This window comes from Tachypleus tridentatus, chromosome 5, assembly GCF_004210375.1.
Source record: "Tachypleus tridentatus isolate NWPU-2018 chromosome 5, ASM421037v1, whole genome shotgun sequence".
Lineage (NCBI taxonomy): Eukaryota > Metazoa > Arthropoda > Merostomata > Xiphosura > Limulidae > Tachypleus > Tachypleus tridentatus.
The window spans coordinates 21,190,420-21,207,696 of record NC_134829.1 but is presented as its reverse complement, the minus strand read 5'-3'; the positions used below and the strand labels follow the sequence as shown (position 1 = coordinate 21,207,696).

At 35.4% G+C, this 17,277-nt stretch overlaps 1 protein-coding gene and 1 long non-coding RNA gene across 8 annotated transcripts in view; one reads left to right on the top strand and one right to left on the bottom strand.

Annotated features, from left to right (window-relative positions):
- The window catches only part of LOC143250676 (uncharacterized), a 204,317-nt gene extending 199,792 nt beyond the window's left edge, over positions 1-4,525 (top strand). For all 4 annotated transcript variants that reach the window (XM_076501567.1, XM_076501568.1, XM_076501570.1 and 1 more), the window contains 2 exons: positions 439-607; positions 1,264-4,525. In XM_076501567.1, coding sequence (XP_076357682.1) covers positions 439-607; positions 1,264-3,101 — 2,007 coding nt within the window. In that variant the 3' untranslated portion in view covers positions 3,102-4,525. The remainder of the gene's footprint in view (positions 1-438; positions 608-1,263) is intronic.
- The window catches only part of LOC143250678 (uncharacterized), a 30,490-nt gene extending 16,796 nt beyond the window's left edge, over positions 1-13,694 (bottom strand). For 3 of the 4 annotated variants that reach the window (XR_013028297.1, XR_013028300.1, XR_013028301.1), the window contains exons 1-2: positions 13,545-13,694; positions 8,634-8,728 (exon numbers count right to left, since the gene is read on the bottom strand). This is a non-coding gene — a long non-coding RNA (uncharacterized LOC143250678). Of the gene's footprint in view, positions 1-1,946; positions 2,086-8,633; positions 8,729-13,544 lie in introns of those variants that run through there. The other variant, XR_013028299.1, reaches the window with a different exon arrangement.
- Positions 13,695-17,277: the final 3,583 nt, after the last annotated feature.

The following is a 17,277-nucleotide window of genomic DNA, read 5'->3' as shown; positions in this document are numbered from 1 at the left end:
TGCAAAATTCAAAATAAACCAAACAAGCTTCTATTGTGAAAAAAATTACGAACGTGTATATACAGTCCACTCCATATTATAAAAACATGTGAGTCTGAAAGAGTAAGAGTTTAAGTAGAAATGGGAATTTTTAAAATCCTTGAAGTTACAACTCATGACCATATTGTCTCTTTTTTGTAACTGCAGTGGAACCCCTCTAAAGCAGCCACCTTCGGGACTGGGACAAACTGGTCTGATTAGAGGGGTTCCACTGTATGTCTGTCTAAAATAGCTCCTCTTTGGTTTAATAATAAATAAAATTTAGTAAGGCAACAAAAGGACAACGTTTTGAATCTAAATTTGTTTGTATAATGAGAACTTTTCCCTCAACTGGAAAGCATTAATATGTTACTAGATTACTACTGTATAAGAAACTTGTACGTTTTTAAACATGTATAGGTTTCTGAGAAAGTACCGAAGATCATAGCCTACTTAATAGACCACTGCCCATCTCTCTTTGGAGAAGATTCTCCTCACCTATTTGATAGTTATTTGGACAAGGATATTTCAAGACCAGACTCAGGAGCAGAAGAATCGGATAGCTTACACAGCGCTCAAGGAATCGGAGGTAATTGTTTTATTGGGATTCCTCGAAATTTCATTTCTTTATAAGCGCTTTCATCCGTAAGTTTTGCCTCATTGTAAATGTTTTTATGATTGCACAGCTTTATTACTTCTAACACTTCAGATTTAACCAAAGGGTATTCCAATGTGTCTAAAATAGTTAAAGTACCCATAGTAATTTCAGAGATTAAACAAAGTCGCTTTTTTATGTACTGATCTTGATAATTTGGCACTATATAAAATATTTTCTTTTCAGAGTGAAAAACCCCACAAAAACCGGTGGTTTGTTTTACACAAAATGAAAACAAAATAATTATTAGTAGTTAAAATCGACAAGTTACTATTATCAGGAATAGTATCTACTATCTATACGTTAACCCTGACAGCGATAAATGTATTACCGACTCTACTCTGCTGTAAGCAGCATTAAATATTTTACCTTTTATTGCACCAAAATCATTGGTTTTGTTTTGTTTTTTGTACTCTTAGTACTACGTAACATGCTTGACCAGCTCAAATCATGCACTTTTTAAGTTATGTCGGTACATGTTTCTTTTTGTTTACTTATAAAATATCTGTTAACTGAACACTAAATGTTGTGCACGGACTTTTTTGAAAATTTTTCACATATTCGAGTGAATATTTGTTGTTTTTTTCCAGGATATCGACAAGACAGCGATTCTATTGACAGTTTAGAGAGAGATTTAGAGGGTAGTGAACCCAGTCCTAAACTACCAAACAAGAATAAGACATCTCTTACCAACCTGAGTCGGGACTCTGGTTTAACTCTCAGTGACACCCAGTTATATACACCAGAAGAAGAGATGGACAGTGAATTATCTAACTCGGGAGAATCCTGTCGTAGTGGGGTGAGCCGTCTACTAACAAAAAGTACGCCTCATCTGGACTCTGTAGGATTAGACAATGGTCATACATGGGGTAAGAATGTAGGCGTGAGCATTGATGGTTCCTGTAATGACGTCATGAGGAAACGTCGTTTAGGATTGGAATGTTCGCGATCTCGTGCCATGAACAGTAGTGCAGGAAATGTCAAAAGCATGAATCAAGTGAAGCCACACCAACCTCTCCAATACTCAAAATCGTACACTTACAAAGGACAAGATGAGTCAGTATATAATTCGGGTAATATTAACTTTAATATCATGATTAACCACATGAAAAATAGAGAACACTCCAGGCAATCTGTACACAAGTCAGATGACCACATAGACAAGTTTGATTCTACTGTTTCTTTACGCCGTAGTGCTTCAGAAGAGAGTGTAGCACAGTCGCATTCAAGTCAGTCTTCATCTAAACGTCCTGCCAGCCATCACAAAGGTCCAGCTCCTTCCCCTCCAGCTAAACAAACTCTTAAGATGGAGAATGATGGTGCTGTTATCTCAACGTCCTGGAATACTGACTACAGATGGTCTCCTCATCAAAGAACAAATTCCAGAGACTGGAAACGTAGTCAATCGACTTCTAAAATTGATGAAATTGATTATTCACATGAATCAAGTACATTATCTCTGATTTCTAGCGATGATAGTACTCCTCACGTATCGCGGAGCAACTCACGGGTACGGGAAATAACATTATGCAATAAAAATATTAGTTACTTGGTTCAAAAAAAATCGGCCCGAGTCAGTAGTGTGTGTAGTTCATCATCTGAAACTAGCCTACAAACTCAAGTATCTCAGGGATCAAATGAATCGCACAGGTCACAGTGTTCTCTTGAATCACAAAGATCCCACGTATCGAGTAGGTCAAAGGGATCAAACAGGTCATCTAGGTCATACAGCTCGGACAGTTTGACCTGTAATGAAGTATATACACCAACCTATAAGCCCACCGAGCCACCAAGTTACAGAGAAGCCATCAACAGAAGAACTCGCCTACGAACCCAAGTAATTGAGCAGAAGACACTGAGTGCTAGAGCCAAGAAGTTGTATGAAGAATCAGTTCGTATTTACAACGAACAAGTAGAGACAGTTGGAGAGACCCACCATGCTGTGCCAGTTAAAGTAGACAGTGGTGATGAGGGGCTTTTGGAACCACCACCATTACCACCCAAGCCATTGCTCAGAACATCTAGTGAAGGTGCTGCCATCCAATTGTGTCACTTGCCTCCAGTTCAAGTGAATGAAGGTCACATTTTGAGTCCGTCTCACTGGCCAAGACAAACTGTGTCGCATGCAAACCACCCACAAGAGTGGCAAAATGAGATTAGCTGGAGCGTGTCAAAATTGCGAGAACTCTTTAGCTCTCAGACTCTTCAGAAATCTTGGTCTTACGGAGAAGCTTCTATGGGCCCTCGACAACCTCCACCATATCGTTCACCGCCCCATGTGCCTAAAATGAACAACGAAGGCTGCGTGACTGTTGTGAGAGTTGGTTCTAATAGCAGAGGTCAAGATCCCGTGATTACTGTTCATAAAAGATCAGACTCGGTCAGCACGTGCAGTAGTAGCACAGGTGGAGAGGAATCGTATGTTTAACTACTGTAAAATTTCTTTCGGTACAAATTGCACTATACAGATAGCCCTTGTTTCGTATAAGGTGACCAAATCGATCACTATTGTAAAATATATTCTTTTCTGATGGCATTTATACAAATCGACCTCTTATACTTCATAGAGATGTAATCAATTCACCATTTTTGTGTCGTTACTATTACAGCAGTGTGCTAGTATTTCCAGGAAAAATAGACAATCTCGCACGAGTTTAATACAAGTGTTGTAAAAAGAAAAGTGCTAATTCAGAACAATCTTTATAAGAGAGACTTTTTCAACGTGTCTTTTTTGCGAACAACAGCAAAAAGTGTTGATTATTGTAAGCATCCACGGGTAATATACTGGAGTGACTGGTGCCAGAGTTGTATATATAAATATATGGAAAAAAAGTTTAATTTTTTCATGTTTCTTTCCATGAAATCTATGAAACCGACCATCATTGTTATTAATAGAAATTGCTAGAACTTTTGATACTAGTTATAAGAGCAAGTACTTGAAAAAAACACACACCTGGTATTCATTTCATCATTTCTAATTGATTTTTTTACGTGTGAAAACTATTTAAACGTTTGACGTATTAAGCTACTATGAGGAATATATTTATTTATTCCCCTTAAAAAAAATAAACAAGGTTTCAATTTATCGTTTTTATCGCTTAATTATTAAAATTATTTATTGAACCTTATAAAACCACGTACTTTACTTTAATTTTCAACTCGAAACTGATAACTGACAGCTGAGAGTAACATTATTAGAAATTTAGATAACATGTTCAATTATTTCAAACCTAGCATTAGAAATATTAATTTTTTTTGTATTACAGAAAGTCTAAACCTTGTACACCAAAAATTCAAACTGTTTGAACAAAAGGTTTAAAAATTTAAATAATGAAATAACCTAGAGCTTATAAGTTTCGTATAATAATGGCTTGATTGGCAGCTAACCTGATATAATATTATATAATGCCGTCTTCAAATGCCAGGTGTCACTGCGTTAAAAATTCTTCATTGAATTTCAAAATTTACCAAGTAGACTGGCTACGAGAAGACGTAATAATAAAATTATAATATAACACATATCTGATTAGAAATACACAACGAGAAGAAATGTTTTCGATTTATCGTGATGTTTCACGACATTTCTTTCGTCTAAACAATCAATAAAATTCTCATAAGTTGCACTTTATTAATATTGTGGCGATCAAATGCACTAAATAGGGTATCGATGTGTGTTATTTTGTATTCATTCAGAGAAACACATTTTCAGAGGAGAAATGTTATTCTAGAATATAAAACATAGAACTGTTATAACGTTTTAATTGAAACACAAACTTTACGAATATACCACTCATAGCATTAAAATGTTCAACTGTTATGGGTTGATTAATAAAGATTTTTGCTCAAATATAACCAGAATGTGTGTTATGCATGTAGTTATTAAATCAATTTATATATTTAAGTATCTGTGTTCTGTCCTCATGAGCACGGCGGTACTCGGTGCTAAATCGTATGTTAAATGATCATTTAGCAGGTAGAATCATTTCTAATAATAATTAATCGTTGAGTTTTCTTTTGAAGTGTTTATGGATTTGTTGTAAGCAACAAATTTTGCCAAAGGATACAGACAACGGCGAGCGAACCCCACCGTACCATAGAAAAGCGCCAAAAAATGCATTGTTTTATAATTAAGGTGTCTCATTTATGTTTAAGATTATGCTAGCACTAATAACACAGGCCTGTGAATTTAAAATTCGTAAAAGATATTTTGGTTTTAATTGCAGATTCTCTGAAATTCTGCTGCGCGGATTTCGAAAATATTATTTTTTTTTTATCACGCAAGAATTTTTTTTTTTTACAAATCGGAGGAAAACAAACAAACCCCTTTTACTTTAATCAAATCATCATTTTGTTTACCACAATGAACATTTTTGTTATTGTGTTTGGGTTCCAGGATGATCCAGAAGGCTTACATCACTATTCATCTTAAATCTATAGCCAGTGGTTGTCAACATTTTCCACATAACAGTGTATTCCATTTTCCGTGAAAATTATTCTCTTATATAAAAGTACATGTGACGTTTTGTAAAAACACCTGTACGTGGTGGAAAAAAAATATCGTTTTCGAACTCAGCGTACAGGAATTTACTGCAGAACATGGAATCATTTTAAGACAATGCAACCATCACGAGCCTGTATAATTAATGGTCGACTATGTTTAAAGAATTAACCCATACGTATTTTAATGTATTACACTTCATGACGTCATTCCTACTCTCATATAAACTTGACATCCTAATGAAATAAAGTCTTAATTAAGAAAAGTGTAATTGTTCTTTCTTGCTATGTTTGTAATAACCAGACTATTTTCTACGTGTAGAAGAAACGCTGGAAACTAGGAAAAGGAAAAAACCAATCAAAGACGAGTTTTCTTTTGTGATAGCCTGAAGCTACATGTAATCTTTATACAGTGAACTTAGGTTTAGCGTAGAATGAATTTGTTTTTGAAGGTTGTTTTTTTTCTTGTCTTCTTGCTAAAAGCAAGATATATTATTCACTATTTACTCCATTGTATTGTACAGACCCGGTTCTTTATCTAATAACACATGTATAGAAAATGTAAAAAGTTATAAATTTTGTACTTCCTTTTTCAGTGCTCCGTAGTTTCTCAAGGAAACAAATACGTTTAATAGTTTTCGCCGCAGTATGTCGCTTACTTCTAGTATATTCAATCGAGCGGTTTAGTTAGTTTTGAATTTTGCGCAAAGCTACACAAGGGCTATCTGCGCTAGCCGTTCCTAATTTAGCAGTGTAAGACTAGAGGGAAGGCAGCCAGTCATCACCCATAGCCAACTATTGGGCTATTCTTTTACCAACGAATAGTGGGATTAATCGCACGTTATAACGCCCCCACGGCTGAAAGGACGAGCATGTTTGATGTGACGGGGATTCGAACTCGCCATCCTCAGATTACGAGTCGAGTGCCTTAACCAGCTGGCCATGGGGAATGCGAGAAGGAATACTGAACGCAAGTAGAAGGAGGCTAAGGTCATTTTTCGTATCTCTGGTTAGGCCTTAGTTAGAGTAATGTCTTCAGTATTAGGCTTCTTATTTTAAGGACAAAGTTGTTGGAAATAGCTCAAAAGGAGGATACTAGAGTTATTATTGAGATTGAGGGGCTGTTATATGAGAACAGGTTAAAATATTTGAACTTATTTTCGTTTGAGAAACGAATGACGAGTGTGGATATAATAGAAGTCTTCACATTTATAAAAAGAATAGATAGGATTGATGCAACATCGTTTTTCATGTTTAATTTGTTGCAAGAGAGGTAAGACTAGGGGAAATAGATTTAAGATTCGGCTGGGTGTTAGTCGTCTACAAGTTAGGAAACTTTATTTTTTGAACAGAATGATTAACCCTTTGAATATATTACCTTACGACGTGGTATACGTTTTAGGATTGAGACAGTTCAAAAGAACGCTTGGTTCGTACTTAGTAAATCATAGCTCCGTATAGGAAGATGGGTGTGTCATATAAGTAATAAGGTAGCCATATTGCGCCCAAGAAATCCCTTCTTGTCCCTTTCATATTATATTAAAGTTCCATTGCTGTCCAATTTTGTTAAAATGTAAGTACATTTTTACAATTTGAAAGTATTTTCCAATATCATTGCAATCTTAAAGCAACAAATCCGTTTCGTTTCACCATATAATTTGCATAATATGTTGAGAAAAACATTTTCCTTATACAATGCACTTAATATATTTGGTATCTAAGAATCGCGTTGTTAAATAAAATGTGGAATTTTTCTTTAGTTAAGCAGTTATTTTTAAAACATTTTTATTGTTAAAATTTGACCTGGCCAATATGCATAGCGGCATTAACACCAGACCGGGTGCATCGTATTCAATAAAAACAATATATCGAGTTAGTGAACACACAATATTATCTGTATAGCCAGTCATATAATCCAGTTAATGCCACATGCTCATTTTGTTGACGAATCAGGATGTCACATTACTATCTGTACATCGTAAAGAAAGCATTATATTATTTTTCTCACATTTAAATTATAATGTTCTTGCGAACATGTTCGTGAAAATATACTCTATGATTTTTGAGGTCTGCAAGCTAATTTTACACTGTTAGGTGAAACAAATCCAGTCAAAGCATATATATAGCAAGAAAGTATTCCCTAGAGTACATTACGAGTTCTAATCAGTTTTTATCATCAAGGCAGTCACTGGAGCAAGAGTTAGGAAGTGTTTTGATCACGTAACGTCTGTCATGTGTATTCTTAGACATTCATTTCATGAGGTAAATGGTCTAAAGACCAACACCGATTCTTGCAGGCCTACTTAATGCTGAAAATATTACACATGGCACTTGATGGCTCTGACTAAGTACCTTGATGGCACATTTGTAACCCTGAACGTAACAGCAATTTCGAAGTTTTATTTATGTCAAAACAAATGCAGTATCAAGACGACGCTGTCTTTTTAAATGACACTTCATTTAAAACCAAACAAGATATCTGAGTACCTATGAACATTTAGACGTGGACACCCCTAACGAGTGTACTGAATATAGCAAGGTTCTTCATAGCCGCCATTTTGTCTGTCCCCAGATCCACTATAGCAATCACTTTGAAAATGATTGAAATAGCCTTCGTACAGTATTTCCAGTTAAAGTATTGAAAAAACATGTTTAGGGTTCTTAAGAGTGAAGCATGGCTTAAGAAAAACACGTTCACATACTTAAATCAAGAACCCTCCTTACCACATATATCTATTTGACAAATAATATAGGGCATTTATTTTTCCATAATAAAATAAGTAAAATTTTAAAACTACAAAAACAAGCTTATTAGCCCATCAAGTGTGTTCCTTCCAGCTTCCAACTATAATCACCCCTCAATCGTGTATTCATTCATTCAGTCTTGTCTTGAACTCGATTAAATTTTCTGTTTCAACCACCATTGAAGACAGCTTATTCCAAAAGCCAATCATCCTGTTTGAAAAGCTGGAGACAACTCTTGCACTGCTAAAATTTGAATTTATTGCTCCTTGTCCTATTATTTTCACTGTTATACACAAAAGCCTTTACAGGACATATATTATCAATACCTTTAATAACGCACCCGGCATGGCTAGGAGGGTCAAGGCGTTCGACTCGTAATCTGAGGGTCGTGGGTTTGAATTCCGGTCGCACCAAACATGCTCGCTCTTTAAGCCGTAGGGGTGTGATAATGTGACGGTCAATCCCACTTTTCGTTGGTAAAAGAGCAGCACAAGAGTTGACGGTAGGTGATGTTGACTAGCTGCCTTCTTTCTAAATTTGCACTGCTAAATTAGGGACGGCTAGCGCAGATAGCCCTCGAGTAGCTTTGTGCAAATTTAAAAACAAACAAAAAACCTTTAATAATCTTAAACAACTGAATCAGATCCCCTCTGACCCTTCTCCTCTACAGAGAAAAGAAGTTTAGTGATTTTAGTCTCTTATCATGTGAAAATCTCACCATTCCAAGTATCATCCTACTGGTTCTTCTCTGATCCTTTTCCAACAATTCAATGTCCTTCTTCATAAAGGAAGCCCATAACTGTACACAGTACTCTAAATGAGGTGATATATATAATGAAACATTAATATTCCTTGCCTTACATTCAACATTTCTACAGATGCTACCAAAAATTATATTAGCTCTACATACAATACACCGTTCAGATCACAACACTAAGATTTTTCTTCAACCACAGAATTAAATGCATTCCCATTTAAACTGTATCAATAATTTGAATTTCGAAAACTTACATCTATCACCTTACATTTTAGACAGTTAAACATCATTTGCCATGCACTGATTTAAATCTCCCTGTAAGTCTGCAGCACCTTTGATACTGTTAGCCACTCCCACAACTTAATGTCATCTGTATACTTCAACATTTTGTTAGTCATTCCAAAGTCAATATCGTTTATAAAAGTCATAAACAGTAGAGAACCCAGCACAGAGCCCTGAGGCACACATCGTATAACTGTGTTCCAGTCATATCTAACTCAGTTTATTAATACTGTCTGCTCTTTAATTTCCAGCCAAATTTCCATTCAGTTTAATAACATTTTCTCCACATCCAAAGATTTAACTTTTGTAAAAAGTATTTTGTGATGCACCTTATTAAAGGTAAAGAATTCCGCAGTATTTCCTTTATCAACTCTTGCAGCATCCTCAGAGATGATTTGTTAAACAAGGACTTCCCTTGGCTCTTTGTCACTATATCAGACTGCTTTAAGTAACTCTGCAATGCAGCTTTGATCACACTCTTCAAAACGTTTCCACTACTGGTATAAGACTATCTGGCCTATAATTGCCTGAACAATGTTTATCACCTTCTTTAGATATTGGACTAACATTAGCAAAATGCGTTTTAAATACTGAACTTCTGAAATGGTTGAATGGTCTCACACAAGAGCGTGCGTGTAACGGGTTCCCGTTGTTATATAATGCATTTACCACGTTTGCAGTATCACGAATAAATATATTCTTTGTGATCCAACTTATACGCTAAGGGGAATTTAATAATACTTTTAACTAACACTATTCAAATCCTAATTGCTCTAATGATGACCTATAGCATACCTAAGTTAAAATACACACGTTTTATTTATACGTATTCAAATTGTCAGATGGCTAGTGAAACCGCTTTGATTTAGTGTAAAATACGCAAAGTATATATGCGAATACTTTCAAGTACTAGTAATAAAACAAAAACGCTTAGAATCATCAGGATAGTTATAGAAAATTTACTGCTATTAGTAAATCTGGTCACAAGAACTTCAAAGAACAAAGGACTTAAATTATTTTTAGATGATATCGTTTTCTATCTACTTCGTTATCATTTACTGCTATTATTTCATTATATTTTCTGATGCATAATCTTATTTAGGAAATTTTACTATTATACTTTAATACAAGTATCTATTAATTTAAATGTATGCGTGTGTGTGTTGATTATTATTTGTTTGTTTTGAAATTCGTGCAAAGCTATACGAAGGGTATCTGCGCTAGCCGTCCCTAATTTAGCTGTGTAAGACTAGGAGAAAGGCAGCTAGTCAACACCACCCACCGCAACTCTTGGGCTACTCTTTTAAAAACGAAAGGTGGGATTGACCGTCACATAATATCGCCCTTACGGCTGAAAGGACGAGCATGTTTGGTGCGATGGGGATTTGAACACACGACCCTCGGATTACGAATCGAATGCCCTAACCGCCTGGCCATGCCGAGTCCTTGTTAATTATTAGAAGTGTAGTTTTTATTTTCAATTCGCACAGATCGCCCTCAAGCTGCTTTGAGCGAAATCCTACTATTGAACATTTGCAATTCAGTATCTGGCAACGTCATCTAGTAGCATAAGAAAAAAGTTAATAATAATAGCCCACATAATATGAACAGCTAAGACCAATCTATATAAAGTGAGTTTGTGTGAAAGCAGAGACACTTTGTGCTGTCCACTACAGGAAGTCGAAACCATGATTTAAGCATGAACGATATACATAGTAAAGAATGTAAAAGAAAAGAACCTCTCTCGTCGTGGTTATAAGCTGTGTGAAACTTATATTACATAATTTGATTTGAGCTAATGGTCTGCATTCTTTTATCAAAAATATTAGAAGCAATGGTGCATTGCAGCGTTAATAAGTAATTTACCTACGGCCTTTAACTATTAGATAGGAAATATTTATACAAGTTTCCAAAATGAGCAGATGTTATCCAAAGAACAGTTAATCTCAGCTGCTGGTTAGAAATATGCAAAGCTCGCTTAATGTATCAAAATAAGTGTACAATCACGACAGCAGAACACTGACCTGAAATGGAGTCGACAATGTGTTATGGGTACAATTGCTTTATTGCTCAAAGAATGTTGTTGTTAGCAAAATAAGTAATAATTTGTGTTGTACCGGTTATTTGTAGCATTTTCGTGAACAGGAACTGCTAAAATTTGGTGCTGTATTTAATTAAAGGTTATAAACGATAATTTCACCGTTTGTCATTAGATGGAGCCACTAAATATAAGTGATTAACGAAAGGGATAATTTAGAATAAAGTAATAAAGGTTTTTCGGTAGCTAAACATAGTAAAAAAATAATAAAATGAATTGATGTTGTCAATTTTCTTATAGCTGTTTCTCTTTTAACTTCAAAACATAATTCATAATAGTGTTTAAAGGGTATTCCTTAGTTTCTCCAAGATTGTTAACGTAAACTAAAATTAAAGATATCTGTTAATGTTTCCAAATTACTTCTTCTTCTCGCAAAGAAGTAGCGCTAAGCTACGAGATTATGACTTATATTTTACAGCGCTAAAATTAGGGGTTCGATTCCCCTCGGTGGGCTCGGAAGATAGCCCGAAGTGACTTTGCTATAAGAAAACACACACACATTTATTTAAAGGCCCGGCATGGCCAAGCGTGTTAAGGCGTGCGACTCGTAATCTGAGGGTCGCGGGTTTGCATCTCCGTCGCGCCAAACATGCTCGCCCTTTCAGCCGTGGGGGCGTTATAATGTGACGATCAATCCCACTATTCGTTGGTAAAAGAGTAGCCCAAGAGTTGGCGGTGGGTGGTGATGACTAGCTGCCTTCCTTCTAGTCTTACACTGCTAAATTAGGGACTGCTAGCACAGATAGCCCTCGAGTAGCTTTGTGCGAAATTCAAAAACAAACAAACAAACAATGACATATTTTCTGAAACAGTAAAAATACACTTGACGGACTAATGTAATGTTTGCAAACCTTATTATGTCTTATTTGTTTCTTAGCGTGAAAATACACCAGGAGTCAAGATCTTTAGAACATCACATTCAGCAACTGTTATCATAAACAGTTACAAGTTTATTACCACAGCAGTTCATCACCTGTTGTTATCTACTTTAACAAACTTAATGTTAGGCTCATTAAACTGTTATGGCTTTTTGAGAAGTTTATGAGAACAGCCAGATCATCAAATGTGGCTATTTTTTTACAAGTTTATTATGATATAACAACCATCAACTGCTACATGTGTTTTACAAGTTTATCGTAACACCTCGTTTACCATATATTAGTGCGTTTATGTTTACAGGTTCATTATAACACCGCGTTTATCATCTACTAGTACGTTTTTTGTTTTACAGGTTCATTATAACACCGCGTTTATCATCTACCAGTATGGTTTTGTTAACAGGTTCATTATAACACCGCGTTTATCATCTACTAGTACGTTTTTGTTTACAGGTTCATTATAGCACCGCGTTTATCATCTACTAATACGTTTTTGTTTACAGGTTCATTATAGCACCGCGTTTATCATCTACTAGTACGTTTTTGTTTGCTGGTTCATTATAACAACTCGTTTATCATCTACTAGTACGTTTTTGTTTGCTGGTTCATTATAACAACTCGTTTATCATCTACTAGTACGTTTTTGTTTTAAAACTTTAAGTAAAGCGAAATAGGATTGATTGCATATAGCCATAAAAAATTGGAACCAATGAACAAATCGCTAGTTAAGACCAGTTATCGCCAACTTACTGACTGCTCATGTCTGATCAAATCGTGTCATTTGGTTATCACTCTGTAGTTCGATCAGAACTCTCACATACGAACTGGAACGAGTTACGAGCCATGAGTCCTCAGATTCACAGTTTATTCATGCTAAACATTGAGCCACTCCCACTCTTTATAATGTATTCACAAATTAATATTCAGGGTTTCAAACCTACAATAAGGTTAGAGAAGCTTAAAATACAAATCTTCATAAAATGTGGTTATAAACCTTGAAATAGGATTTAAGATATGTGAACAAATATAATTGTGTCTGTTGTGTGTTTTTGAATTTCGCACAAAGCTACTCGAGGGCTATCTGTGCTAGCCATCCCTTATTTAGCAGTGTAAGATCAGAGGGAAGGCAGCTAGTCATCACCACCCATCGCCAACTCTTGGGCTACTTTTTAACTAACGAATAGTTGGATTGACGGTCACATTATAACGCCCCCACGGCTAAAAGGTCTAGCATGTTTGGTGCGACGAGGATTCGAACCCGCGACCCTCAGATCACGAGTTGAACGCCTTAACCCACCTGGCCATGCCGGGCCCTTGGAAATTAAACATTTATTTTCTAACCTGATTATAAGAGAAATAATTAATTCTAAGAAATATTTCAGCTGGTTATTTTATATATAAAAACTATCTCTAAAACATTTTAGTAGTTGGTTTAATCTCTACTGTTTGTTCCTTTAGGTCACAAGTAACCTGGCAGTAAAATTGTTAATTTATACTTCAAGAAATTAATTTTCACTACGCTTAATAATAATAAAAAAAACTTATGCTTTAGCGCTCCTACAAATGATAACTTACTGTATGTTAATAAAACTGAACTTAATTAAATAACTTTACCTTTTATGGCTTTTCTTGTTAATAATAACTATCTCGTCGTTATATCGTTGTAACAGAATTATATCTGTTAACAACACAATATATTTTTTAAACCTTGCGACGGTCAGGCATTCGCGTCTACGCAAAACTGTGGTAAAAAACAAAATCCTGTCGCTCCCAAATAACTGAGGTTATAGGGATTTCCCGCCATACCTTATCTATTGGTGTTAGAAGGTAACAGGATGTGAGCAAAGAACACGTCCTTGAAACATGTCTGGTTAGGTACTGAAATCACTCTACATTCCTGTTAGTTGTTACTAGTTGTAATAAATAAAGCGTGGGTATAACTTACTCTTTCTAAACTGATTGTTTAAACATTCTCTAGAATACGTTAAATAATTTTTGTTCTTCCATAGTCTTTTTCAACCATATTTTTAGAAAACTGCATAGACTGATAATTCATCAGTTTTAAAAATTATCTTGCCTTCACGACGGCAGGCTATAATCCAATGTCAGCTTTAGAATAACATTGTTTCAAGCGTTTAAATGAGTGTAAGCATTATATTTATGTTCAAGTAAGGATGTGGTAACACGAAACTGTGTTGGAACAACGATATTTATAACAATTGTTATAAAATGACGATACTGCTATTGTCTCAAAAACTACGGTGTTAATATTAGAGCAGTTACTTTGGTATTGTTACAATCAGAAAATAGCGTAGTAACACGTGTAGCTACAGCCTCTATATTTTAATCAGTTAGTAACGTAGCTCTAACTGTAATATTATCATTATAATCAGAAAATTAGTGTTTAATTAACACTTTCACAACTATAATCAGATATTGATTAACTGTGATATTATTGTCAGGTAATTATTTCATTAACCCGTAATTACAATAACTTTTTTTGTAAGAATTTTAAACCTTTAAGAAACTGAGAGAAGCCAAATGGTTGCTTTTTGTGTCAAACTGACGTATCTAGACAACAGGTAACATTCCTGAAATACTGGTTGACACCCGAAACTGATATCAAATCCTCACCCAAAACTAGGAAGGATCACTTTAGTTTTAAGGGTTTCGATTTATCGTCCAAAAACATCATTGGTGTGAATCCAGAGAAGATTGTAGCTGTAGTCAGCTTGCCTATTAAGTTGAACCTCTACTACTCTTATCATTAGGCGCATATCTCAGTGGAAGATAAACCTGGATCAGTGCCGCTGAATTCGCACTTTATACAAGCGAAACTGGTATGAACACCTTCAGAATAGCTTTATATCTGAAAGATACTTCAAATCAATTTCATTTGCTCATTCTTGCTGACTAAATACACAGAATTTGTATCAATGTAGCATGGGTCATAGATGCTCCAAGCATAGAAAGTAATAACCAGACCATTAATAATGGTCTCAAATATCACTAGTCCTCTTCAATCATTACACCAACCAGATGGCATTAACACTTTTACTCATGACGTTGCAGAGGTTCTAGCAAAACTGAAATCGAAAGCAAGATGCAATCACCCTATAGAAAGGTGAGAAAATGATGGAATGATACAGGAATGGTCATCAATTGTGTCACAGCCACAGCCATTTTCTTTACATCCAACAACAGGCAAGAACAATTTAACACCACTCTTTGTGGGTCACTGCCATTCCTTTGGAAAAAAAACAACTGAGGAACCTGAGGCTAACCTATGATAGCAACTAAACTTTACCAGCCATAGTAAAACCATGATAACCAGAACTACCAAACTCACGATGACTTATCCATTTCAACCAATCACATAATTCCAGAAGTTTAAATTTATTGGTAAACAAATAGAAGTAATACTGTTTGTGAAGAAATAAAGCGTGTGGAATATCAAATTATTTGTAAATTAACGCTTTTCTTTATACACTATTCGACTTGAACTATCAAGGTATATAAAATTTACGAAACTCCATGATGTCCTCAAATAAAAAAAAAATGATATTCGATTTGGAACTCTTCGACGAATCCACACTATGTTTCGCTCTTTATTGGTAGAATTTTACCCCTGGATTAACTATCATAAATTAAAAAAAAACAAAATTATAAATGTAACTTGGAAACAGACAGAAATATTAATGTGTTAGTAGTACTCTCGTTACCCCGCTAGTACAGTGGCATGTCTACGGATTTATAACCCTACAATCAGGGATTCGATTCCCCTCGGTGGGCTCAGCAAATGGCTCAATGTGGCTTTGTTATATAAAAAGAAACACAGTACTGTCGTCCTTCAGATAAAATGTGATCGAGAAGTTCACATAGCTTGAAATACCATTATATCAGTTGTCAGTTCTCCAACACTGTGTATACAAGGAAAATTGAATTAAGATATTTTTTCAATAACTTCATTTTTGGAAAAGAATTGCTGAGTCATAAAATATAAGGAAGTTTGTTTGTTTTAAGGTAAGCACGAGCAGCACAATGGACTATCTGTGCTTTGCCTGCCCATCACGAGTATAGAATCCCGGTTTCTTGCAGTATTAGTCCGCAGACGTACTGCTGTGCTGATGCACAGAAGGAAGTACCAACAAATAAAATATCAAATAAAAATAATAATAAATTAAATGGAAACCGATAATTTCCATGTTCGTGATGGCCCAGAAATCGACAATTAATAAAACTAGTTCACGTTTCGTGTCACCTCGCCTAATAGTGGAGGTTTGGTTATCTTCTGATCGTTTCGTAACCATATAACACTTTTTCGTCTGACAGATTAGGAACAGTTCAGTGAAGCAGAGAACTTGGTGATGCTTGCTTTACCTTACAGTCCTATAAGTTATTAAGGTTAGATTTTAATTGTAAGAAAACACGGTCAAATAACGCTACATAAAGTATCTCTTTTATGACCAAGTTCTGATTGAATAAATCTTTCAACACGCGGGATATCAGAATCATGGAATGATTGAAATGCCTTTGTTTGAAAGCTAACTCGTAATTACTCTGTCCTTGGTATTCTTTCTGTACATAAGGAACGATCCAAGAAATTATGTCAGTGGGCCTTTTGTATAAAGATAAAGCAGGAGTTTATACTATGAAATACATAATCGTTTTTTTTCAGTTGTGCATCACGTTTCACCCTACAGGTTTTGTGTGGGTTAATGATAGGTTACAACTCGAACTTCCCCTAACAAAGATTACTTGGATGAATTAAAATTATGACCGATAAAGAAGGCGGAAGCGTTAGGTCGCGAGCATTTTCTCTCATCTTTGTATAAAGCTGTGTCACGTGGTCTATGTTAATTGCGAACGTGGCGTCAGGTTTATTAACAGTATATACAACTATACAGCATTTTTACCTCAAGGAATCATGCTATCACAGAATCGTTCAAGATTCACTTTCTAAAATGCCTTACTACATATTATCATAACATGATACACATAAAATGCCACACTACACATTACCATTGTATGACACGGAATTCTTTTACTATTGCCGTTGAGTGCAGAAAGTACATTATGCCAATTATGTTCTCTTCGCAATAAATGATTGTGTTTTCTTATTGCAAAGCCACATCGGCCTATCTGTTCAATCCACCGAGAGGAATTGAACCCCTGATTTTAGCGTTGTAAATCCGTAGGCTTACCGCTGTACTAGCGAGGGGCACTCGATAAATGAAATAATAGAGTATCTCCTAGTAATAACACACTTTTCCCCCAATCACGTAGCAGTATTCTGATTACGCGTAGAAATCAGTTAAATTCTAGCCTTGACTTTACAACTATCGAC